The 24,635-nt window shown below is 40.3% G+C and overlaps 1 protein-coding gene across 5 annotated transcripts in view; it reads left to right on the top strand.

Moving 5' to 3' along the window:
* Window positions 1–24,635, top strand: part of cdk14 (cyclin dependent kinase 14) — a 229,249-nt gene that overhangs the window by 65,387 nt on the left and 139,227 nt on the right. For 4 of the 5 annotated variants that reach the window (XM_085290547.1, XM_085290548.1, XM_085290549.1 and 1 more), the window contains 4 exons: window positions 10,924–11,169; window positions 17,510–17,604; window positions 18,188–18,267; window positions 21,124–21,218. In XM_085290547.1, the coding sequence (XP_085146673.1) occupies window positions 10,924–11,169; window positions 17,510–17,604; window positions 18,188–18,267; window positions 21,124–21,218 (516 nt within the window). Of the gene's footprint in view, window positions 1–10,653; window positions 10,818–10,923; window positions 11,170–17,509; window positions 17,605–18,187; window positions 18,268–21,123; window positions 21,219–24,635 lie in introns of those variants that run through there. The other variant, XM_085290550.1, reaches the window with a different exon arrangement.

Genomic DNA, 24,635 nt, shown 5'->3' with positions numbered 1-24,635 from the left:
GCTAAAAAGGTTGGTTGCTACCTATCCTTAAGGAATTTGTCAGAATTCAAGCTGCCAAGTTCAGGCAGTTGCAGTGGATATTTCCCTGACTATAATCCTACTGTGAGAGATGTGCTGTGAGAGGACTGGCTTTGTGAGACTGAAAACAAGCACAAAAACACAGCTTCCAAGCAAAAGCTTTTCTTACCCTGTGTTTGTACCACCACTTTGTCTTAACCTTGTCCTCGATGGATTGCACCCACTAAGACAAGTTTTGTTTGTCCAGGTTTGTAGGGATTACTACCAATACCTGCGCATCAAATAAATCCAGAGCATCAATATTGTCTGTACCGGCTCCTAGAAAGAGAAGTAAGGAATGGTCCCTTCAGTGTAAGACCCTCACCTAGGCAGGTCTCTGACAGCGAACACGATACTTTTATTCAGATGCAAATCCCTGGAGATGGAGTCAGTGGCACATGGTGTGATTCATATCATCAAGTGGCTACAAAGTGAATGTGTTTACTTTAGTGGCACTTGTGCTAATGAGTCAGTGGTAAATGCCCTATTAGACCTGAGATCTGCATCTAGTAATGCTGTTTTGTTATGCTGATTTCAAGTGGACTGTTACATAAAACTGGTTTTTAAATACTAGAGTGCTGCAGAGCAGAGTATGCTAGCGGTCATTAAGGGGCTTAACAATGCCAATAACATGATAGCGCTCTTGTGCGTCAAACACTCTGGTCCAGCCTCCAATACCTCAACAACAGCTAAATGAAGTGCCATGGAAGTTTATGCAAAGATATCCACTGACATTTACTCTTGTTTACTACACAGATTAACTATAAAGTTAGCTGTAACCTTAGTTATGGTACACAGCGGAAGACCAGAGCTGTGTTAGTTGTGTTTGCTGTGTTGGCCATGTTGGGGGATCACGGGGAGAGTTTTGACAAACAGCTGGATAATAATATTATAGTCAGTTGCCAAGCAGATGCTACAAAGATGCGTTACTGAGAATAGAGTAACTGTTGGAGATTATGTATGGGAATTTCAGGAGCAGGACCACGCCTCCAAACACGCTCCTTCCAGCTGTCATCTATATAGGTTCCCCTAGTTCTGCAAGCTGATCATTCTCGTTTACGTGCCCCACCCTCCCTCCCTCCTTCTTCTCCATTCTTCAACTTCTTCACTTCCGTGTAATGAATCCTCAGAGCAGCCCTTGTCTTCAGGGAGACAAAATCAGAAAATTGCCACTAGCACTTCTGCATTATAAAAAAGCCAAATGTTGCTCTGCTCATTAAATTGTTTTTATTCTAATGCTGCACTCTTGGCTTGGGTTTCACAGCCTTATGTGACAGTGTTTGATGATGAGCGAGGGCTAACGTGCCAGGGCTTAGGAAGGAGCGAAGTCAGAGGGGGGCGGAGGTTGAGGTAAGGAGCTGGCGACGTCACAGCTGTTCTCTTGAGTGACCGAGCACTGTCCTGAAGCTGGAACAACTGGGAAGTGAGCCAATTTAGTCATTTATGTCTCTGGACCTTTCGTTCTCCAGTGTCCCAATCATAGGCAATGACTGGCTACACTAATCAGGGAGGTAGGAGGGTTGCCTGAGTCATTAACTGGCCAGAACACTTCCTCCTCCAGGAAGGTAACTGGACCTCAGAAGCTTCGGTCATTCTAAGAGACGAGGCTGGTTGGCACTGGTCACTGAACCTGAGATACTGATGCACATGGGTGATATTTGTAAGACATTTCACACAGTGATGCAGTGATAGATGCCGAAGCGTCTTTGCAAAACGACATCTTATAGTTTGTTATTCATTAAGCCTGTTCCCAAGCTTATTCTATAGGACTGCATGACAAATACAAGCAGTAGTTCTAATGTTTCTACAGTAAATTCTAGTATATTCTTAAAGATTATTAGGACACCTAATTAAAACTGAATGTTTGAATCCAGACCGAGTTCAGAGTTTAGTATATTCTGACAGCATTTCATGTTAACATCCATCGACATGTTGAAACACAGTCAGTAAATGCTGTCAAGCAACCAGTGTGATCCTGGACAGACCTCTGCACATCTCTGAAATCGCTGTTATTGGGTTTTTTAATATGAGAGGTCCGTAACAAACATAAACTGTGATATTTAGAGTTTTACCCTCTGTCGTTACGAGCTGAGTAATTAAACTCAGGGTTCTAGTTTCATTATTCATTATAAATTCAGTTTGGGAAAATAATATTACTAATTACTGTTATTACTTTAATAATAATACTTACTTTTATAGTTAGATCCAATGCTTGATTCTCTGCCTGTGCAGTCTTAGAATCATCAGTCTTGGAGCTGCCTGTCCGAGTCTATGCTTGTTTTTGACTTGTAGTCCCGCGAGATATTTGTCCATTAGGGCTGCCACAAACGATTATTTTGATAGTCGACTAGTCACCGATTATTTTTGCGATTAGTCGACTAATCAGATCATCATCCATTAGACGTAAAACTACAGCTTATTGCACCAGCAGCATCTGCTCTTATATAACTATCATTAGCTTACAGCTTTAAGTGTTTAAGGTCTGTGCTAACTAAAAATAAAGACAAGATGATAGTTTGTTAAATTTTAATGAAATTTGCAATTGTTTCGGTGAAGTTTAATAAACTCCTTGCTATCTAAAATATAACAGGACACTGGAGTATATTCTCGAGCATCTCACACTTCTGATAATCAGCTGTCTGCTTGACGTTTATTCAGCTGTGCAAAAACTATAACTTTAATCTCAGACAAACTGATTTACTCAGGAACAAATAAAATACTAAAAAAAAAAAGCCAAACAATAACATTTTAAGTTATCTAAGTGACTCATATATATTTAACCTGAGTAGCGAAAGACGGCGGTGGGTTTGAAAACGATTTGCGGGGAGTCCGGTGTTCTCACGGCGCTAGTGACCTAGCCCCCGGCTCGCTAACGAGCTAGTGGGTAACAGACGTCTCCGAAAACGTCGGAGCGCTTTTGAAAATATGTGGTGTCCTGATAAACTGAGCAGATATTTGAGGTTTACACAGCTACATTCTCGCCTGAAAATATGTTAAACGTTTATTTTGTGACCCAGAAAGAATAATAAGAGTAATATTAAAACTAACTAGCTGCCGCCATTGTTGGAAACTGCGCTGGGCCGCGCTATGAATTCTGGGACACAGCTTCTTCTTCTTCTTCTTCTTCTTCTTCGGGGTTTAACGGTAGCTGACATCCTTGTACATGCAATGCTGCCATCTTCTGTTTCAGTCCGTTATTACACTCTTAAATCCTGCCACTTAGTCCTGCGTCTTTTGTGATCTTACAAAGTTTCAAACGACGCGTCGACTATTAAATCAGTCGTCGACGATTTTGATAGTCGACGTAATCGTGACTAGTCGACAAATCGTGGCAGCCCTATTGTCCATGATCATTTCTTTGAGTAGTGATGCCATAAATTATGTAGCGTTTGATTTTCCTACATTTTTATCAGGCCAATACTCTGATACAACACATCTTCTGAATGTTTCCATCCTTTTCAGTGTAATTCTCCTTGAGCCTCACAGTTCACCTGTAAATGGAGTTAATTCATAGCTTCTTGTAATTCCTATGCTGTTAAGGAACAAGGTCACATGTATTTAACTGAGAGGTAGTAACTGCATCTTTTTCACTTTCTTCACTTTTCTGAGCTTCACAGTATATTTTCTTGCCAGTCACCTCCTCTAGCTCTACCCACTACAAAGGAGAGAGAAAGAGACACACTGTCTCCAGCATGTCTGCCACAGGGTCTCATCAGGGGTGAGATGCCCAAGACCCTTCACCCACACCAAATTTACTTTAAGGTTGTAAAGTTGGGCATTTTCACCTACAGTAGGAGTTCATGCAAACTGACTGACCTGTACTTCTGTGTGGCCTTCGTTTTTCAAGCATGCCATCTGTTACTCTAATAGCGTCAAAAACATGTATTATTTATTATATTAAATCAAAGCATTGTAAAATTAGATCTCACCTCTTCTTTTACGTGTGCCTGTGTGACTGTTCTGTAAAGTGGGCTCAGTTAAAGGCTAACTTTCATTTGTGATTTCTGCCTATTGCATCGACTGTGCGGATGCTCAGCTGCTGATGTTTCTCCAAAGTCTACTGAGTGCATCTCTAAAACATGTCAACGTTGCTTTGTGTCGTTGAAGTGGAGATTAATGATGTTATGTCTCCCTTTCAAGGACTTACTCAGAAGTAAGTAATATGTTGTCATTGTCTCACCGCTGTGGGATTTCTAGATGTCAAAGCCTGTTGAAGGTGGTCCAAATGCAAGATGAGGTGAAAATATGAGAACTGCAAATGCAGTACGTATCGCTGCAATGAAAAGTCTCTATCTAGGCCATAATTTATCTGTTGGGATACTTTTATTCCACCACGTATGATAATTAAGACTCTCATCCACAATATCTTAGGGCTGGCATTCAAAATGATGAAGACCCACAGCAGATCCATTTGCATGTTTTATTTTTCTGGTGCATTTAATGAGTGCCAGCAGAACTCAAGGATACTGGAAACTAGGTGTGTGTGTGCCAAAAAGGGAGCTGCAATACTTCATAACAAAGTAACTTCTGTAATATGTTAAAACTTCCAACTCAGTATTTTCATACTTGCACAGAGACAGTCTCATCATTTAAGGTTGACCCTATAGGTCGAGCTGTGGGACTGAGTACAGATGACGTGTTGCCTGACTTTGTCTTCATGAAGTGTGTCCACACCATGTGCAAAATGGAAATGCATTCGTGCTGTGGGTTGAGCCTCAATGTGAGCCAAGTTTCCATGGTTGATAGCTTTGAGTTAGCACGAGCACACAAGTAGGCTTTATGGCTTATTGGTCTTTTATGGCCTCTGAGGTTCTTGTCATCGTTCAAGCTAATGTCATCAGTAACTACTCCTGTGGAGATGGTTGCATTAGTGTGGTCCTGGCTGCGCTCGTTCCTGCCCTGGATTTTCATCACCGTATGACAACACTACGATAAGATGAATCTTCAGTGATCCCTGTGGGGCAAAGGGGTCAGTGCAGAATAAATTATAGATAGCAAAACAATGTAGTTTGTTTATTTGTCTCTGTGTGTGTTGGTATATCAGAGTGTTGATGGTGGAGGGTAGTAGTGATTAAAGAGGCTGTCCTTCAATAAGAATCGATATGGTGTAATTGCATCTGCGGCGGGTTTTCCCTGTCTTGGTGGGGTGTTCCTGTCTTGGCAACAGAGAAAAGCCAGATGCAGCAAGGCCTCTACATACCGCCGTAAACCAGTCAGTCTGGATGGATGATAATATGTAGCACACTGTCTTTCCCCAAAGCGTTTTTAAGAAGTAAATATCGTGGTCATGTTGCCTGCTTACACATCCAGAGGGCACGAAGAAACAATGGGATTCAGTTTGAGTCATGTTTCTGGCCATCTGACAATTCTTTGTGCAGTACTCTTTGTTTAGCCCTGTCCTCATTGCCAACTCATGAGAGAAATACCTCTTTAGCTGCTAAGCTCAAATATATCCACTGCCTATCTGCTGCTTGTTACTGAGCAGGTAGTGTGCAGCTGCCACAGCATGCAGAAATACAACTTTATGAGATTGATGAGACTCATCTGGAGGTTTGATTACCACCTCACTCAGTCCTATACAAGGTTTAGTCAGTATAATTTGGGTCTACATATCTCAAAGCTGTTTGAAATTTGCATCGCATAATCAGCTCAGACAGCTTGCTCCATTTATCTTCCTTTTTTCAATCAAACCTAAATGAAAATGTTAGAAAATAGTATATAATGTCTAGAGTTGTTATCTTCAGCCAAGACAGAGAAAAGTTGAAAGCTAAAATATTCCCAATTAGAAAAGCTTTCACTATTATGTAAATATTATGTGGCTTTTTGTGTTTAATTGTTGTATTTAGGTTGCCCAGGTCTGCGAGGCTGCCCAGGAGAGTTTGCAAGCCACTGTCAAACCCATCTCTACTGTTTTTCAATTTACAGCATGTAGTGCGGTATAGATTCTCTGGTGGGTGAATATGATTCATATGATTCACACATATGATTCAGATGGCCCCGCCCCTCTCTGAGCCTGGTTTCTTCCTGTTAAAAGGAAGTTTTTCCTTCCCACTGTCGCCAAAGTGCTTGCTCATAGGGGGTCATATGATTGTTGGGTTTTTCTCTGTATGTATTATTGTAGGGTCTACTGTGCAATATAAAGCGCCTTCAGGTGACTGTTGTTGTGATTTGGTGCTGTATAAATAAAACTAAAATTGAATTGAATTTGTTACTTGATTGTTATCTGCTGCTGAGTCTCTTTAGCACTGCTAGAATTGCAGCCACTAGAAGAACACCTGTTCAATCAGTAAAATGAGTTTCACTTTGATCTGCTGACACACTAAAGCGAAAATAAACTTCGTTTTAAAGTAAAGTTTAAATATATCCAGTTTAAAATTTTCAGAGCTCTAATGTGCGGCTGCCATGTAAGGAATTAGCAGCAGCCCTGAGAACGCGCTCAGCTTTGAAATAACTTGAAATAAGAAGTTTGTTTTACCACTGTGTGCACTAAATCACAAGAGTCGTGATTTTATTCAGCAATAATCGCTCATCTTATTTGCAACACTGTTACATTTTTCTGTTATTTTTAAACATTAGCTCTTTGTTCTTGTGGAAAGTAAAACGCTATTAGATGAAGCCGTGGATAAAACAGGTTTAGGATTTTTAGCAGATCAAAGTTGCTTAATGCCTGACCTTGATAGTTGATATGTGCAGTGGGATATTCTCAGTGCTAGACTTTTCACAGAGCCTCTGTGTGTAATTGCTCAGTGAGTTTGGGATCCACGCTGCTTATTTTAATCTCAGTAGTTTGGTAAGTGACATGTGCAACCAGTGACCGCCAGGACATTTTAGGCTGCTAATTTACCCATGCAGTTTTCCACTTTAGCTGTTAAATGTGATGTGTGATGTGGATTCAGTGTTGAACATTTACTCATTCACTAGTCCATCTATGAATTTCAGGGTCGTGACTGCAATTAAGCAAGAAAGCAGCCTGTGTAATGTGGTCCTGGGCAGCAGTGATGTAACTCACACATGGCTACTGTATTATTTGGGTATTACTCTAATGACAGTTTGTAATGTAGTGAATGAGATGGATTCTTATAATCTGAATGTTTGTTGTAGGGAAAATGTTGAGGAGATGAGATCCGTGTTCAAAAAGCTCTCTGTAGCAGCACATTAATGTGCTTCGTGACACCAGCGACACACACTCTAATAGGGGTGTTTTGTTCCAAACTCTCAATACAAAGTCCGGCAATGAAGCAACAAGCAAGTAAACTGGAGTCAAATTCCTTGTTTGTGCACACAAACCTGGCTAAGCAAAGAGGATTCTGACTCTTGTGCCACACAGGACCACATATAGAATCTGTTTCACTTTTAAAAGAGTAATGCTACTGTCTCTGATGAGGTTTGAACAGCACTTTCTAGGAAACCCAACACACTTAGAGCAGGTGTCCGTGCACATCCTCGGGCTAACTTAGATCATTTACATTGGATGTTTGATCACCAGCACTGGGATAGTTATTCAGATCATTGCATAAGTGAGTAGTGTGGTCATTATAATAATGTAAAAATAAAACAAATTCCAGAACAATTAGTGGTTTAACGACATAGCAGCAAGATGGTTACTTTGTACCTGTGCTGCTAGTTAAATGTTGTGTCAACTGCTGAAAGTGCTTGAAACAAATAGCATTGCCATTGGTTAATTTTTAAATGAGGGCAAGACAGTCAATACCATTGTGCGGTATTCCAGAAGCCTGTAACTTAGTTCTGCATTAACCGTTTTATCCTTCTTTTATTAGTTGGTTTCACTGACGTGCGTGTCCTTCATGCCTTCATGCCTCTGGTTTCTTATAATTCTCTGATGTTGACTTCTTGGAACCTAGACATCTTTAAACAGACACTCTCATCAAATATTGATGCCTTGTAGTGCGATAGGTCCTAAATGACTGCATTTGTTTTTGTTAGTTTAATGTGCTGCTCCAGATGACAACTGCTGTCACTGAGGACATGCTGGATGTGCATGGGACTCAGCTATATTCTCATTACCGTGTGTGACTCCAACCTCCTCATTTCTTTTTATTTTCTCCACATCTTACTCCGGTGTATTACTTGGCCCAGTTTACGCGCTCGTTTGCCTAAACGTGTTCTTATGTCACTCCCTTGCTTGGAGTTTAATTTCATGCTTGAAATCTTCTGAATAAAAGTGGCCGCATTGCTTAACTTTTTTTAAACTGAGCTAATATGAAAAAAGTGATTTTGAATTTGACTGACAAGAAAGAATTGTCTTCAGAGAATCAGTCAAAACTGTAAAATATTTGCTGAATTTGTAAATATTATTTAACTTGCAATTGAAAGTAGGAAAACATCGATCATGGTTATCTGACTTTGTGGAGATGTTGGACTAAATATGTTGCATGTAGGTATGCAATTTTTATGCAATTGATTGAATACTTTATTTAAAGCTGCAGAGGGTTCAGTGTGTGTCAAGTCCAGATGTCAGTTGGTTCATACAGGTTTGAGAATATCTTGTTACCTTTTAGGTGTGATACTTCCAATAATTGAATTTTGATCTCTCGGACTTGAAGCTTTGAAGCTGCACATCCTCTCCACTTTACAGCTAAAGCTGTTTAGCTGGAAGAGCTACAGTGTGCAGTGAAAGCATCATTATTCTGGGTTGCCAGTGAGATGTCAGTATTGCAGTCGGTGGGGAGATTTGCAGCTGTTGTAACTGACTCGTAATTACTAAAAAATACTTGGTTGGATGGATGGGAGGTGTAATTTAACTTGTAATTACTCAAGTTATCTGGACACCTGCAGGTGGGTGACAAAATGCTTATTGGATTGGTTTGACATTCATCTAAGTGGTGTAAAGTGCTCTCTAACAGGTCAGGAGATTTACAGTATTGGGGTTGCGATCTAGTGACGGTCACAGAATATGAGCCACCTGTATTAACTGATGCTTTAAGGGGACATGCAGACCTACCATTGCAATATTCCAAGACCCTCCCACTGTCTTCGCTGCGTGGGGTAAACATTTTGCTCTTCACTTTAATTTTTCCTCTGATTGTACATCATCATCATTACAGACCTGTAGTTTCGTTTATACAATATGATATCTTAAAAACAGGAATAACTGTTTCACCCTTTGCACTGAGCGAAATTCTTCAGCAATCCATCATGTCTCCACATTTTGCTGATAGAAAAGGAAAAGTCTTCAGAAATAGTTCTCCAGACTTCTTGAAGGACCTTAAAAGGTCTTCTTTGGATGCTGGCTGCCTTTTGTTCTGTTGTCTCTCGCAATGATCCCAGACCAATCCAAGACTGATAGTGTTCCATTATGTGCTTTTCTACCCAGATATGATTTTACTGCAGTGTACTTGGGATCATTGTCATGAGGAAAAATAAAGCAAATGTCAATCAGATGCTCTCTAGATGGTATTATGTGGTGGATCAAACTCTGTCAGTACTTTTGAGTGTTTATAATTCCATCAGTTTTGACAAGATCTCCAACTGCAGCTCCAACCATAACAGAGTTTCTACCATGGCTGTAGACGCTCACTGCCAAGCTTCTCTTCTCAACACCTTCGTACTGACATTACTTAGAGCCCAAAATGTCTTTAAAGTTTGGATTAATCACTCCAAAGCCCTTTTTCCCATTGATTTTTCAATCTACTTCTTGTGTAATTTTGCGTACATCAACCTTTGTTTACCTTCCTTAAGAACGGCTTCTTGACAGTCGCCCTTCCACCAAGACATTTGTGATGAGGTTTCAGCAAACAGTAGGTGCCAGTAAGGGCCAGATTCATTTCTTCCTATTTTGTAAGGACATGGCTTTGAAAATATGTTTACATTAGGATATGTTTCCTTTTGTCCTCTATTTGTCCAGTTTTCCCCAATTTTTTAAAGACATACTGTACTGCCTTTCAAGTTTTTCTTATAGATTAGTGTTAAGTGGCTTAAATATTCTGAAAATAGTCAGATACCATGACTGGGCTGAAAATGAGTGGAACACCAGTCCATGTCTCTCTTCGAGGGATAGCTCAAGACTTTTGAACAGTGCTGTATAATGCACCCTGGATCTGGTTTTCAGTAATCTGTGGTAACCTAACCTCCCGATCAATAGCTGCTGCTTTTATATTATTCTTTTATAACATCTTATCACATTAGCGTGACAGGGAAGGGGGCTTGCGCTGTGAAAAAAGCTGCATTGTGTCCAATGAAACCTGGCCCGTGTAAAGAGCAAACCAGTGAGCTGCAAGACGACTCCTCCTTGTGTTTTAGAGTAATTAGAACTTCTTCCTGCTGTGGAGTTCAGACCTAAATATTTAATCTTGAATGGAACCGTGGCAAAACATGTCATGCTGCCTGGGTCTTTTGTGTCTCGTACACACAGTCCGTGGTGGCAGAGCAGCTGCTAAGGCGCTTTTTGTTGTAAATAGTTGGTGAGTACTGGGGGCTGTGCCCGGTGGGCGTGTTGGAGACATTCTGTAGCATGTCTGCACAATTGTCTGAACGCGTAGATGTGTGTCAGAGATAAGGTGGGACTGTGTGTATGCGCAGTCTAGGGACAGCGGCAGCAGCCGGCAGCGAGTGCATGTGCAGCAGAGCTGACGGAGGCTGGAGCTGTTTTGATCAGAGAAAAGAGAGATGGAGATAAAAAGGCTCTCATCCTAGCAAAGAGGTAGCAGTGAGGCTCTACAGGGAGGGAAGAGACCCAGGCTGACAGAAAGATGAAAAACAGGCAGGATCTGGATGACAGTCAGTTTTTTGGCTGAACACTGGTAATCGCAGATGGACTATTTTTTTCCCTCTTAATGCTCACATTTATCTTCACCCTCCTTTCTTCACTTCACTTCTCTTCTCCTTCCCCTTCCCCTCTTTTGACAGATATGTGTCACAAAGATGTCCACACGCAGCTGCCAGGGAACAGACTCTGTCATCAAGCCCCTGGACACCATCCCTGAAGACAAGAAAGTGAGAGTTCAGCGCACGCAGAGTGGCTTCGACCCGTTTGAGAAGCCCGCCAGTCAGGTGAAAAGGGTCCACTCTGAGAACAATGCCTGCATCAACGCCAAGAGCTCAACTGCTGGCAAAGAGTCCCCCAAATTGCGCCGCCACTCCAGCCCTAGTTCTGTAAGTGCACCTCTCCAGCAGCATAGAAAACAGCACAGTATAGTGTCGAAGAACCAAATGCACAACTTCTAATTTTTTACACCCTTGAATATCAAAAACTTTTGGACATTAGCCTTAATGAGGGGCTGAGTATACGTGGCAGTTTGCACTCCTTTTAGCTATTTCGACAGCAGGAGGATTATAACTTGTTCAAAGTGGTGATAATTGGCTCCACATAACAACACTGATTTATGTTACTGTACGAAGTTTGAAGTGCTGTTCAATATTAATGAATCCCATTGCTTAAGAATCTAATGCTAGGGTGTTAGTCTTACTTATGTATTCACCAAGGAGCAACCAAAAAATAAGGAAACTAACTTCTCAGGAGTAGGCACGGAAAATTAATGGGTGTAGTGTATCAACGTATCATATTGGAACTTTCATTCAACATTCATGCCTAATGATAAAAGTTGTACATGCATCAAGCAAGTCACCTGTTAAAGATGCTAGCAAAATCAGCGATTGGCCTTCCTGGGAAGAATAATTGTGTTCACTTTTAGTTTTAAAAGTAGAAATTCGTTACGTTTGGGGGCTTGTCTGGGATCATCAGCGGTAGAGACATGGACCTCAATTAATGCACAACAGTTAAGTGGCGCTGTTCATTAATAAACAAAAATACTTAGTTGACTGACAAGCATTTCTGTTAACAACTTACGATGAGTGTTTAAACATCTACTGCAGCTGACTGGTCATATGCATACCTAGTTGTAGTGCAGGCTCTAACCAGCCAAATACAAATATGGTGAAAGACTAGTGTGGATGCAGGTGCAGCAATGTCAATTGACTTTAAAATAGAAGAAGATACTGTAAATTGATCATTACAGTGGGTAGTTACCCTTTTTTATCTGATCACAGCCTGCTAGACTCATCCTAATGGCTAAAACTTCATTATCTTGCGTTGTGAAGTTACACAATATGATTGTTATTGTCCTATGACACCTTCTGATAATCAGTGACACCTGCTGTCAGAACAGTGTAGTGAGAAAAGCTACAATTTGTGCTCTTATTAATTATGCATGCACTGAAAGAGCAGGTTGTTAATAACAGAATAATCCGTGAGCAAAGGCTCTCTTATAGAATGGTTCAACTCCAGTGAAATCAAACTTGTCAGCGCGGTGACAGTGGTCTGATCTCCTTTCGGAGAAAAGCCTGATTAAGCAAGACTTCACATTTCAAAGCCACCATCGTCAGAGGTGTTGATGATAAAGTGTCTGTTTGATAAATAGTGGGTTAAGAGTCAGTCAACAATTGTGCCAGTGTTGTCATGGAAACACAGTTAGTAGCTTGTAGATTGTTTTCTTTTGCTCATAATTAATCACTTTATATTTGAAACCACGTTGTGCTCGTCTCTTATTAAAAGATTGGTCACCATCCACACCTCAAAAGAAAATTTAGTGAAGAAGAGATTCCTGTTTGTCAGGCTCTGCCCATACACCACCACATACAACAGGTTGTATGTGGTGGTGTTGCTTCAGTCTGATGAACTCAGACTGAAGCAACTGAGGTAGGGCCAACCTTCACATACAAGTAAATATGTCTTGCCTTATCGTCATCTAAATAACAGAAAGTGAGTCTAAGAGGATGTTGACATGCTTACAGAGTGAAGTGGCATAGTTCAGTCATAGTTGGACTTTTAACAGGAAAGTTAATAAAAAGCTGTATAAAGATAAGAGCATGACTGCAAACTAAAGAGAAACAAAACAATCTGTTTATAGCTGACAGATCTCTCTATGTGTCTATCTGTTCTTTGCCTATCCTAACATTCTTCAAATGTAGCAGGTGTACTAATGGGACAGTAAGTCAGTAAGTGCAGCTGTGAAGCATGTTGCTGTTAGGGAATCAGATGCAGTCAGAGGGAGTAGCATGTTACTGCTCTAACATGCTGCAACATACTTCACTGTTCAAAGCCTCAAGGGCTCCTGCCGAAATGTTTTGTAGTGGAACGATGGGAGCCAGTAGACATTCCAGGCTGTGGTTGTTAAGGTAGTCCTCTAATTTTGGGACCTATCCTCTTTGCAACACTAACTGTTGCCGTGTTTTTCATTCTTATGAGCTGATGCACTTCCCCTGATATTGTCGCCACATCACTGCTAGTCTCTTTCTGAAACATGATCTACGACTTATGATTGGCACAGTTTTAGGAACAACAATTCCTTCTAGGAACAGATCTTTATACTGAGTAAATATGATAAATGGAATGGTTACAAAGTTAAGTGCCCAAATGAGATCTTAACTCCTCAATATGGAACAATCTCTTGTCCTATCAGGGTACAAATGCTAATTGATGTTAATGCTAATTAATGCCAAGAAAAGCGATGAGTACTCTAGCCTACAGCTTTACTATGATAACAGGGAGATATGCATCCCCAACATTCACAACACTGGAAATTGTTGTGAATCTCATGAGGCAACAACACGACTGGCTCTTAAGTTTATTGGTTCGGCTGTTGATTGATCGTTTTTTTGGTGATCATGGGTGGGTCAACCGCCTTTATCTTTACCATTCTTACATGTAAAATAGATTTCTATTCAGGATTCTATGAGTTAATATTTAGTTTTGGTTGCTGTTATCATGCAATTGTAATAAAAGATTTTAGGATTTAGACAACTTCGAGCTAACAGTATGGTATGTCTCTTCTAGTGTCAATGGAAATTAGTTCAATTCAATTCAATTGTATTTATATTAGAGATGGCACGATACCACTTTTTTATGTCCATCTCTAATTTATACAGCACCAAATCACAACAACAGTTGCCTCAAGATGCTTTATATTGTAAGGTAGACCCTACAATAATACATACAGAGAAAAAACCCAACAATCATATGACCCCCTATGAGCAAGCACTTTGGCGACAGTGGGAAGGAAAAACTCCCTTTTAACAGGAAGAAACCTCTGACAGAACCAGGCTCAGGGAGGGGCCCATCTGCTGCGGGTGTACAAAATAACTCAAAATGACTGCAAAGACATACAAAACAAACAGAAATGCCACAGGAATACTACAAAGAAGCTATTTGTTGAATGACAAATGAGTTTGACTGCATTATGCATCTCTAAAATATTACAGCCTTTGAGATGCTGTCAAAGAACCACTTTCCGTCAGCATTTCTGTTGCTCTGCGACGCTGCTGGCTTTTCTTCTTTATTCCTTCGTCAAAGAAATTTGCCAGCCTGTATCTGTTCACATGCCTAATTGAAGACTGCATACAAATAACACAATTTTCTTAATCATGCAAAGGAGATTTTAGGTTTTTTATACATATGTGGTTCTTTTCAGAACCATAGAAGAAAAACGGCACAGAATGCGAAAGGTTTAATGAATGTGCACACAGATAAGATTTAATGAGTGTAATACGAGGCTTGACTGATTGCCTGCCAACATCGCTGTGAGAAGCTAATGAATTGTTTCAGCCCTGATTATGAAATTGTGTTATTTGTGCCGTCCGTGGTCATTTGGCTCAGGCAAACAAACCCACTTGATCTCAAACATTTCAAGTCCTTAATTAAAAAAAGATGGATAGTGGCTAATCTCTGGACCATCAGCCTTCAGAATCCCACTTCTAAATTCTGGACCTGTGTCTTTTGTTTCTTTGGCTTTTGTCCTATAATTTAAATAAATTGCACAGGCTCTGGGATGGCATACTATACGTTCTGTAGGACATGGCATTTAAAATTTCTAGAAATTTGGATTTGTTCTATAAACCACTATCCCCCATCAGAATCAGTCATTAACGGGCTTTAACAGTCGACCTCAGATTAGGCTAATGGAATTTTGTTATATCACAGTTACAGCACATGGCAAAATAAAGTTCATGTTAACTTAATGTCAGAATAACTGCTTACAAAAGTGACTGTGTTGTAAAACGGGAACACACTATTAAAGATTATATGTGTCTTTAACCATTTCAGATCAAAATCTGTAGACTACCCTGACTCAGAGCAATTGTCTAATGGCCTCATAATGTTGTGCTTTCCCCCTTCTTGTCATAAAAGTTGACATTGTTAGAGCAGAAAACCAATGAAGTAAAGATACAGATGAATTAAAAGATTCATATGATAAGCAGACTGACACCAGATTAATAACGGATTTAAAGGTGAAATTTTCTTACTTCTGGATTTGTGATTAATCCACTTATGCAGACCCAGCTGATATCTAGTAAACCCTCAGCTTTAGGGACGTTAAGGCGGTTGCATGCTTTGGCCAAGTGATGATCCAGCTCTGACAACTGCGTAATATTTTGGTACCAATGAACTCCCCCCACCAGTTATTCCTAAAAGAGGATGCAGTAAGGCAAATGTAAAGTGAAAGTGGTTCATGCAGAACACTAGTAGAAAAAAAGACTAGTTCTGTAGTCATGAGCCTTGCTGGGAGAGGTTCTTCAGGCCACCTTACTGCCCAACTCAATTGTTTCACAGATAGAGCTTCACTTCTTCCTTGATCCCAGGGGGAAGTCTGATTTGTTTAGAGAAGCCCTCAGAAATGCTGAGCTTATTACTGCTGCAAGGATAGTGAGCTAACAGGAGGGTGGCTGGAAAGCAATGAAGACAGTGCAGATGTAGCAAATACTGCACCATCATTTAGGGATTTCCTGAAAGCATGGGATTTGGTTAAAGATGCATTACAAGGGAAGATGGTTGCATTGTGCTTTCAGGGCCATAAAAGCTACTGATGCTTCACTGACTCTAAGCAGGTTTTCAGTCCCTGTTGTGTTCATGTGTTAAAATTATAGAAAAAAGGACAGTTTTCTTCTGAAAGAACATTTTCTTAAAGCAACGCTTAAAGGGATTTGAAGACTAGAACATTAAGTATGTTTGTGCTTCAGGACCTTAAAGAATGGTACCTGAATAGCCTCCAGTGCTAAATCATCTTCCAGGCACTCATGGCTTGGGATTCGTCTGACAGATGTAACCTCAGCTACATCGGCACACTGTTAGTCAGTGCCCGGATCCCCAAGTTTTAATTGGCAGAAAAAAATTACATAATGACGGATACAACCATATGACAGTGCCCCACGGCTTGATGCAAAAAGCCTCGATGAACAAAGCAAATTAATAACCAGTCTCTTGATACCTGTTATCGCTAACTGCTGTTTCAGGTTTGACCTGAAACCTATAGTTTTGATTTCTGCAGTTTTGTTCAGACCATAGACAAAGAATGTGAAAGGTCTCCAACTGTTAGAAAAAACAGAGGCTGGACAGTCAACATTATTTCGACCGCGTGCAATGAACTTGTGGTCTCACTGAAACGGTTGCTTCGAAGACCGGAAACATGTTTGTGTCAACTCGCGGTCAGTTGCTTTGTGTGTTAAAATGTTGATAAAGTGGCAATGGGGACAAGTTGGCAATTGCAATGCGATGCACCGACTGTGATAACTCAGCAAAGCTCATAGATTTGAAACAGAAAATGAGAAATTTCTTCACAGATCTACAAAATAGTTGTTGTGGTTGTAAAATGACATTTGGCAACCTTTCTTTTAATATAGGTATGTTATCAGAGTACAAGCAGCTGGCAACCAGGTGAATCATGCTGCCTATTGCAGAGATAGTTGTGCTCACTGGTGCGAGCTGACTAAGACTGTATGCAATGCGGTGGCAGTCTGTCTGCATTTAGAAATCAGTTATTCACAAATCCTCACCAGCCTGTCTTAGACGCAATCGCCTTGCAATCGGAAGTGGTTACCAAGAGGTTGAGGGTCTCGCATGCCTAACCTCACCACAACTATTTGTGAAAATGTGAAAATAATTGGATTTTTCTTAGTCACAAGGAGGTCGCCATCCTACTCCTCCTCTTGGGTGACTGAGCGAGGGGGAGGTGATCCACATACTTGATTGGCACGTATGCTTTCGTCAGAGTTACATTTAGTTATCAAAGCACTTTTCCTCATCACTGACAACAGCAGATGTTAGGACAGCATCCAGTGAGTTGAAGTTTCAGAGCTGACTTGTTTCCCCTTTCCTAGCAGTTAGCTATGAATATGCTCACTTCTGTGCCTTCTTCTCTTCGAGCCACAGTTATTTCTTTCTCTGTGAAGTGCTGAGATGGTGAAAAGTGTCTAAAAGTTATCAGCTGACAATTAAATGAAAAGGAGCTCTTACAAGAAGAGACTTGGTAAAAAAATTCTCTCTCCTCCTCCCAACCGACATTACACCTCCTCGATGATACAGCAGGGAGCCTCCAGATTTTAATATCTCTCAGACACTTGTAAATGTGTTCTGTGAAATCCTACGAGGCGCCGCTTTTCTGGTTTCTGAACTCACCCTCTCATTTTGCCTTTTCATATCTCTTTCTTTTTCTTCCCGCAGCCCACCAGCCCCAAATTTGGAAAGGCAGATTCCTATGAAAAGCTGGAGAAACTGGGAGAGGGTTCATATGCTACAGTTTACAAAGGAAAGAGCAAGTAAGTAGCGTGGAATCACTGTCTAATCCAGTTACTCTTCTTTATAGTTGCTAGAAATCACTCATGGATGCAGCGAATATTACATTTAATTATACGAGAGCATTGCTGTGTGGGAATGAAATAATTCAATAGGTTTTATGTAAATAATATTTCTTGTCTGCAAAGCTGTGCACCTCACAAATGCAATGTAATTTCCTTTATTTTAATCACTATAGGATGAATGTATTTATGCCATGATTCAATAGTCTTCGTTCACATTTCATGGTTTGCCGCTTTGCTTGCAAGTTTTGCTAATTAAATTCTTGAAAATGTACAAAACTCCAAAGACTCTAATCTTCTCAGTAATGATGTTATTTGGCGTCACTCTTAAACTACAACAGCTTTGATTGGTGAGCTTCATTCAGTTGTAATCCCTTCGCCTTGTACCCGCGTCTCACTCCACTGCCGCCAAATTACATTTCTCTGGCTTAAATATCCTCGCTGTTCTCTGGCTTCACTCATTTTAAGAGTTTTCCTTTATTGTCGCAAAAAAAGAAACTCGATCAGTTTAGTATACATTGTGTGTGCTTCATGTTGCTGCCAGGGTGAATGGAAAACTAGTGGCTTTGAAGGTGATTCGACTACAAGAAGAAGAAGGAACACCCTTCACAGCCATAAGGGAAGGTAAGACGTTTACGTGCATAGAGGCACAGATACCATATTTTTCTTTCTATATTAATAGTTTCACTTTCTGTCTTACATAAGCTACTTTAATATCACTACGAAAACAGCTCAATATCTCAGTTCAGCCCAGAACTGCAAGTGGTAAGGGCAAGGCTGTGTCCTCATATACCTCAACAGTCATAAACTGTAAATATCATGAAATAGGGAGTTTAAAACTCCAGTCAGTGTTAACTTTCCCTACCTGATCAGAAACCCTTTAAACTGTCTGTGTGGAACTAAAGAAAGCAGATGAGTTTAAATACCTGGGGACAGTCATCCAAAGCAATGGACAGGGAGCATATGGAAGAGGGCCTGGAGAAGTGGCGGCATTGTCTGGAGAGAAGAAGAATAAAAGTCAGTAGAAGCAAAACATTTGAATGAGAGAGCGAGACCGGTGTGTGGTCACCCATCTGAAGCAATGGACAGTGCACAAGACAGGCGAAGGCTAAGATGGTTTGGACATTTACAGAGGAGAGAGAGTGGATATGCTGGGCAATGGAGGTTAAAGATGGACCTACCAAAAAAGAACCAAAGATGGAGACTACAGAGGAGATTCATGGGCGTGGTGAACAAAGACATGCAGACAGCTGATTTGGTTACTGATCCAGTCTGGTGGGAGCAAAAAAAATGCTACTACCATTTGGACATCTCTTAGTCCTCTAATAAGAAGAAATCTGTTCAGTGGATCAAGGCTAATTTGTACTTTTCAGCATTCACTCCTAAAACGTATTTCAGTGTAAGGATCATGTGTTTGGTGGATCTCTGGTGCTTGGGGGAGTGAGCTCTGCTTGAACAGGACTGGAGATGGGATGTCGGTTCTTAGCTGAACCAAGACATTGGAAAAACTCAAAGTTCGCTATTAGCTAACAGGTATATCATGTGAATTGTCTTGTTACAATATGAAGTGCTTAACTTACAGCTTGTAGGGTTTAAAATGATAAACTTTGTCCTGTATGTATAGAAGTTCAGAGCTCGTCCTTGCTTGGCTTGGTTTGTCCTGTCACTTCGTTTTACAGACTCCACTGAAAGAAGATACAGTCACCTCCACGGGAGGAACTGGTATTTAAATTTAGATGAGAACGTGATGCTGTCTGTTTGATCTGCTTATGATCCAGGTCTGATAAAGTAAGAGCTAGACTCCTCACAGACACAGTTAAAACTCTCCCTATGAGAAGATCAGAAAGGTAATTTGAAATTGAACTAATTCAGCAATTACTGAGCAGTGAGCTTAGAGCACAGATATGTGAGCGGCATTACAGACTGCTGCTGAATAAAGTAATGCACACAGAGTATAAGACAGCTGTGAGTGTGTGTTCGTGCAAAAGTCGACACACTCGAGCCATTACCACCGATGTGTGTGTGAGCAGGGAGAGAGGGGGTTGGATCTTCAAACTGGTGACAGGATCTTTGAGGTATCAGACTATAGCTTTAACTTCCTGCTGAGAGGAGCCTTGCCTTTGATCTGCTTATGTGATTTTGTGTTTTTTACCTTCAGGTACTCATACAGAATGAATATATTGATGAGACCTTATCACTTACTGCCTCTCAGAGGTTCTGTCTGTCCCCTGTGTCCTTGGAACAGAACTTTTTGTTTGCTAAATGAATCAGTTTGTTAAATGTCTGAAAATTCCATTTATGCTATATAATAAAAATGAAATACTTTAAATTCAACTAAAATACAATGATATTTTAACTTAAAGAGTATATAAAGGACAGCATACAGTCATCAACTCTGCTGACCTACCTAGCAGGAAGCACGCTGTTATTTTTCCAATTTAACATAAACTGATAACATGAGCTTTCCCCCTTATTTATATGGAAGGGAATACTAAATGACCAAAATGTGAGCTCCTCAGAATTTGTTGTGCATTTCAAGGTGATAAGTAAAAAAAAAAAAAAAATTAAGAACAGCTTAAACGTAGCATTAGTTTTAGCTAGCTCTGGCTAGCTTAGAAGCTAACATTCCTAGAGTGATATAGCGCACTGATTTAAGGTAGAATATTATCTCTTTAATGTGTAGTTAGCATTTTTTTTCTTTTAGAACTAGTCTTATACTGACAAAAGTTGGGGTAATTTGCATGCGGAGAAAATTTGTCACTTGTTCCAGTTGGGTTGAATTTCTTATTTTATTAGCCCCTTTCATTACTTAGTGCTTCCAGTGGCTACAGGCCAAGCAGTTTTGTGGTGATAATCTAATGCCAGCTTTTATGCAAAAGCTCTAATTTGATGGAACTGCTTTTAGATTGAAAACCAGCATTGGTTGAAAAAAGTAAATTAGAAGCTCGTAGAAGTCGTTTGCTGTGTCTGAGATTTTTTGTAAGGTAGTTCAATCTGAAATCAGAATATCTCGTATTAAATGTTAAAAAAGTAAACTTGTTCTTTTTGTTACTAAATTAACTTGACTGTGATGTCAAAGCTATAAAATGTCCCCACCAAAAACTGAAAATGTGTCGTGTATTATTTGCACAATGCTCACCGTGCTCTATTCAAGCTGTGACTTCGATCAAGTAATGTAAATGTGCTCATCATACCCAGCCTCCCAAGTAAGACTCTTTAAGCTTCGCCGCTGTAACGATTTGATCATCTTCCCAGCATATCTCCCTCCTAATTAACAATAAGTCTTACGTCATGAACATGTTGACAAATGAGTGTGAGAACTTTGAGTAGTAAATCCACCCCGTGTTTTCTCTTTGTGTTTTAATCTTTTCCTGATCCCCTGTATGTGATGAGAAATTCTAATAATGCAGCTAATGAAAGCATAACACAGTTCCCTGGTATCAACTCTCTGCCTCTTTCTGTTCGGTTTTGTTTCTGCAGCATCTCTTCTGAAAGGCCTGAAGCATGCTAACATTGTCCTCCTTCATGACATCATCCACACCAAGGAAACCCTAACTCTGGTTTTTGAATATGTGGTGAGTCTGCACACTGAGATCACCCATTTGGGCTCTTTACGGGGGGGCTGTGGAGGTTTAAAATTAGATCAAGAATCTGTTTTTAGCATTCAAAAGAAAACATTTTCAAAGAACAGAGGTCAGCACTTATGTGTTTCTTTAGTTTGATTGATTTGATCCCAGTACATCCTTGCTGATTGAGTTTCAGTTTTTAATACTCTCCCGCTAGAAACATGAGCTGTAGATATTTTGATTGGCATACTCTTAGTTTTAGGGCACTTGAGGAATGTTAAAGCAGCTAGGGCTTTTTCCGTTCTTTGCTCCATAGGATGGCAGCCAGGTCCACCACAGCCTGGTCTGTCTGTGCCTGCAACAGGAAGCCAAGCGGGCATTTTATTGGAAGGTCATGGTTTTAGCATGTTTCCACAACTGTCCTGTCAAATACTGCGGGCACAAATAACAGAAATAATATTCTGTTGATGCATTTATGGCCAGTGGAAATGCTCTGACTCGGCAACACTGTTAAAGCCAAGTAAAGGAAGGTTACTTACCAGAAACCTCTGGAACAGCACAGTTTACCAAATGATGATCATTAGATTAGCCGAAACAAACTGACTTACCCACAAAAAAAGCAACAGCATTAAGTATCTATTAATGATGGCACATGCCAAGGCAAATATTTGCTGGTGTGACAGTCGTTTGTGGTCTTTATCTTTAAATGGGCAGGTGAAATAATATCTGAGCTGGAGCATTTCCAGGGTCGTGAGGGCGATCTACTTAAGATATTTTTGTTTGTTTGGAGAGTGAAAGACAAATCGTGACAGAGTGATGTCTTGTTGAGCCAACATCAGATACTGGTGGGACAAACCTGTTTTGCCAAAACCATGAGTAACAGTGTAGACAGGGCAGAACAAATGTGTGCATCTAACTTTACTGCACCAGGAGATTACCCTATTTTTCCCTATTTATAAAAACCTTTTAAAGAATTTAATTTGTTCTGATAAGATCTCGTCTCCTATTTTTCATCTCATTTTAATTTGTTGATGAACGTTTTATTTCATTTTATCCAAGTTTTTGTCCTTGTGCTTCAGGGTTAGTTTTTTTTTTTTTTTAGGGTTTTTTAGTTTTTGCCTTGTTTTCATCATAAAAAAAACATGTTGACAAAAACATTGGCAAAAATTATTGATCCACAAAATTCACACTGGGTTCCAGTCACAATCTCATGCTGAGTAATACTGGTACTTCTAGTGGACTGGATACTTAGGAGGTAAAATATGTCAGTGATCATTTTTCCAAATATGGATAACTGTAGTCAACAAAAAAATGATATTTTTCTTGTACTTATTGGCATGGCTTCGTTCTAGCGACATCAAGACCCCGTCGCAGCAAAGAGACTTTAGTTGTGACGGGGTCAGTGTCACTGATAGTGTCCCAAGACTTCATTGACAACATATTGCAGAGATTTTCATATATGAGAGAGGCAAACGTCCAAACGCGTGTCAGCCATCAGCTGATGCAAGATTGCTTTGAGAAAAGCTTATCTGCCAGAATTCCGGCTGACCTCAATTACATCACCTACACCAACCGTTTAGTGTTTAGTTGGGAAGCAACCACACTGCCAGGAGAAGTAAAAGAAGCAGACATGACAACCTCCTTATAAGTATGTTAAACTGAAACTAGCTACATACTTGTAAGGATTGGTGACCACATCTGTCACAGTTACAGGATTATTCCACTGACAGTATTGTTTCATCCAACTGAACCGACTGGACTTCTGCTGCCTGTCCAAACAAGTTCAAAGAATAGTATTCAAATGTTGTGCAGCAAGGGCCAAAATAACTTGATTAGGACGTTTTTCTAATTAATAAGGAAAGACTCCAGTGTCTACAGAGGGAATAGAGTAGGAGTGTACTACAAGGATAAAAAGTTTTCAACGCAGTTTTGGACAGATCTGAACCCAGGTTGTTCAGAACAGTCTCATCTTGTCTTACCCTTTACTGTGCACCAACTGACAGCAGCTTCTGATGGGCTCATTTATATTCATGCTGCGTGAGGCCAGATCGCTCAACCAGCTTACTCAGCTTTCCTTCTCTACTACATTTATTAGACTGGGGATGGTGGAATGCCCCCTGTTGGTAGATTTGACACATGTCAAAGGGTTTGGCTTCTGAATCGAGGATGGAGCCCAGCGGGTTGTGTTTAAATGAAGAATGAGAAAAAAGTTCAGTTTGCCTTTAAAGGTGAAACAGTGACGTCTCATCCTAAGTGGTTATCCACACTTTTCACTAATACAGCACATCTTTCAATCATAATGCCACACAGTCCTTTAACAGCGAGGGATTACCCTGGTTTCCCTGCAGCCAGTGGTTATTTATTTGACTGGGATGCTAAATTGTGTTGATGTTGATATATCATCTTGTGTTCAGTGCTCTAATAGCTTGAGCTTCCCCAAAAATCCATTCGTTGTTCTCCCCTCAAAGCTAATGGTGAATGACAGGATGCAGGGGAAATGCACACAGAGAGAGGACAGACAACTGACATGAAAAGCAATGACAAATATGCTGTGTGTGTGTGCTGAGGCGTCTTTGTGAATTATTCAGCAGAGGAGGTTCTGTGGTGTGGCCAGCAGTAGGGGACTGTAAATATTAGTGTGGTTTCATAGTCACTGCCTCCATCCACAAATCTGTTCTGAAAGCACAGAGGTGAAGGGCAGACCAAGGCTGGGTGCATGTCTGATTTTCTGATAAGAATATCAATTCAGCTCATACGATAAACTCTGGCATAAAATAAGCCACATTTCTTCTTCCTGGGGACGTACGCTAAAGTAGTGTGTGGACCAAGAACAGCATCTGCTTTGAACTTGATTGGACCAATTAGAATTTACAGGCACACAAAAAAATGGCAGATAGCAAAAATGTACATAACTTAGACCCAAACATAGAGTCCTGTTTTAGAGCCACCCATTGTTTCTTCATATTTTTCTAGTCAAACATGCAAACATATATTCATTCAGTTTCAATTTTACTTCATTTATAAAGCGTTAAATTGCAACAACAGGAACCTGAAGACAATATTGAACAACCCCAACAATTAGACAACCACCTATGAGCAAGCAGTTTGGCAAAAGTGGGAAGGAAAAGCTTCCTTTTAACAGGAAGAAACCTCCAGCAGAACCGGGCGGCCATGTGCCGTGACTAGTCGGGGTAAGGGGAGCGAGACAGGACAAAGACATGTACATGGAAATATAGCTCATTACAATTCTATGTAATGTGATGACCTTCATACGTCAACATTCCTGGACTCTCTTAGACAAGCTCTCCTATAATTTTTTTAAGTGGTCTTCAGGAATAGTTTTCCAGGCTTCTTGAAGTTCTTCTGTGGATGTTCTTCTACTTTATTAATTTGGATGTGATTCCAGTCCATGACTCATAGTGTTCC

This window comes from Mchenga conophoros, linkage group LG11 (genome assembly GCF_057382185.1).
Source record: "Mchenga conophoros isolate Kocher_MC1m ecotype Shallow Benthic linkage group LG11, M_conophoros_male_GT1.1, whole genome shotgun sequence".
NCBI classification, from domain to species: Eukaryota; Metazoa; Chordata; class Actinopteri; order Cichliformes; family Cichlidae; genus Mchenga; species Mchenga conophoros.
The sequence above is the reverse complement of the archived record's forward strand: the minus strand, read 5'-3'. Positions and strand labels throughout refer to the sequence as shown.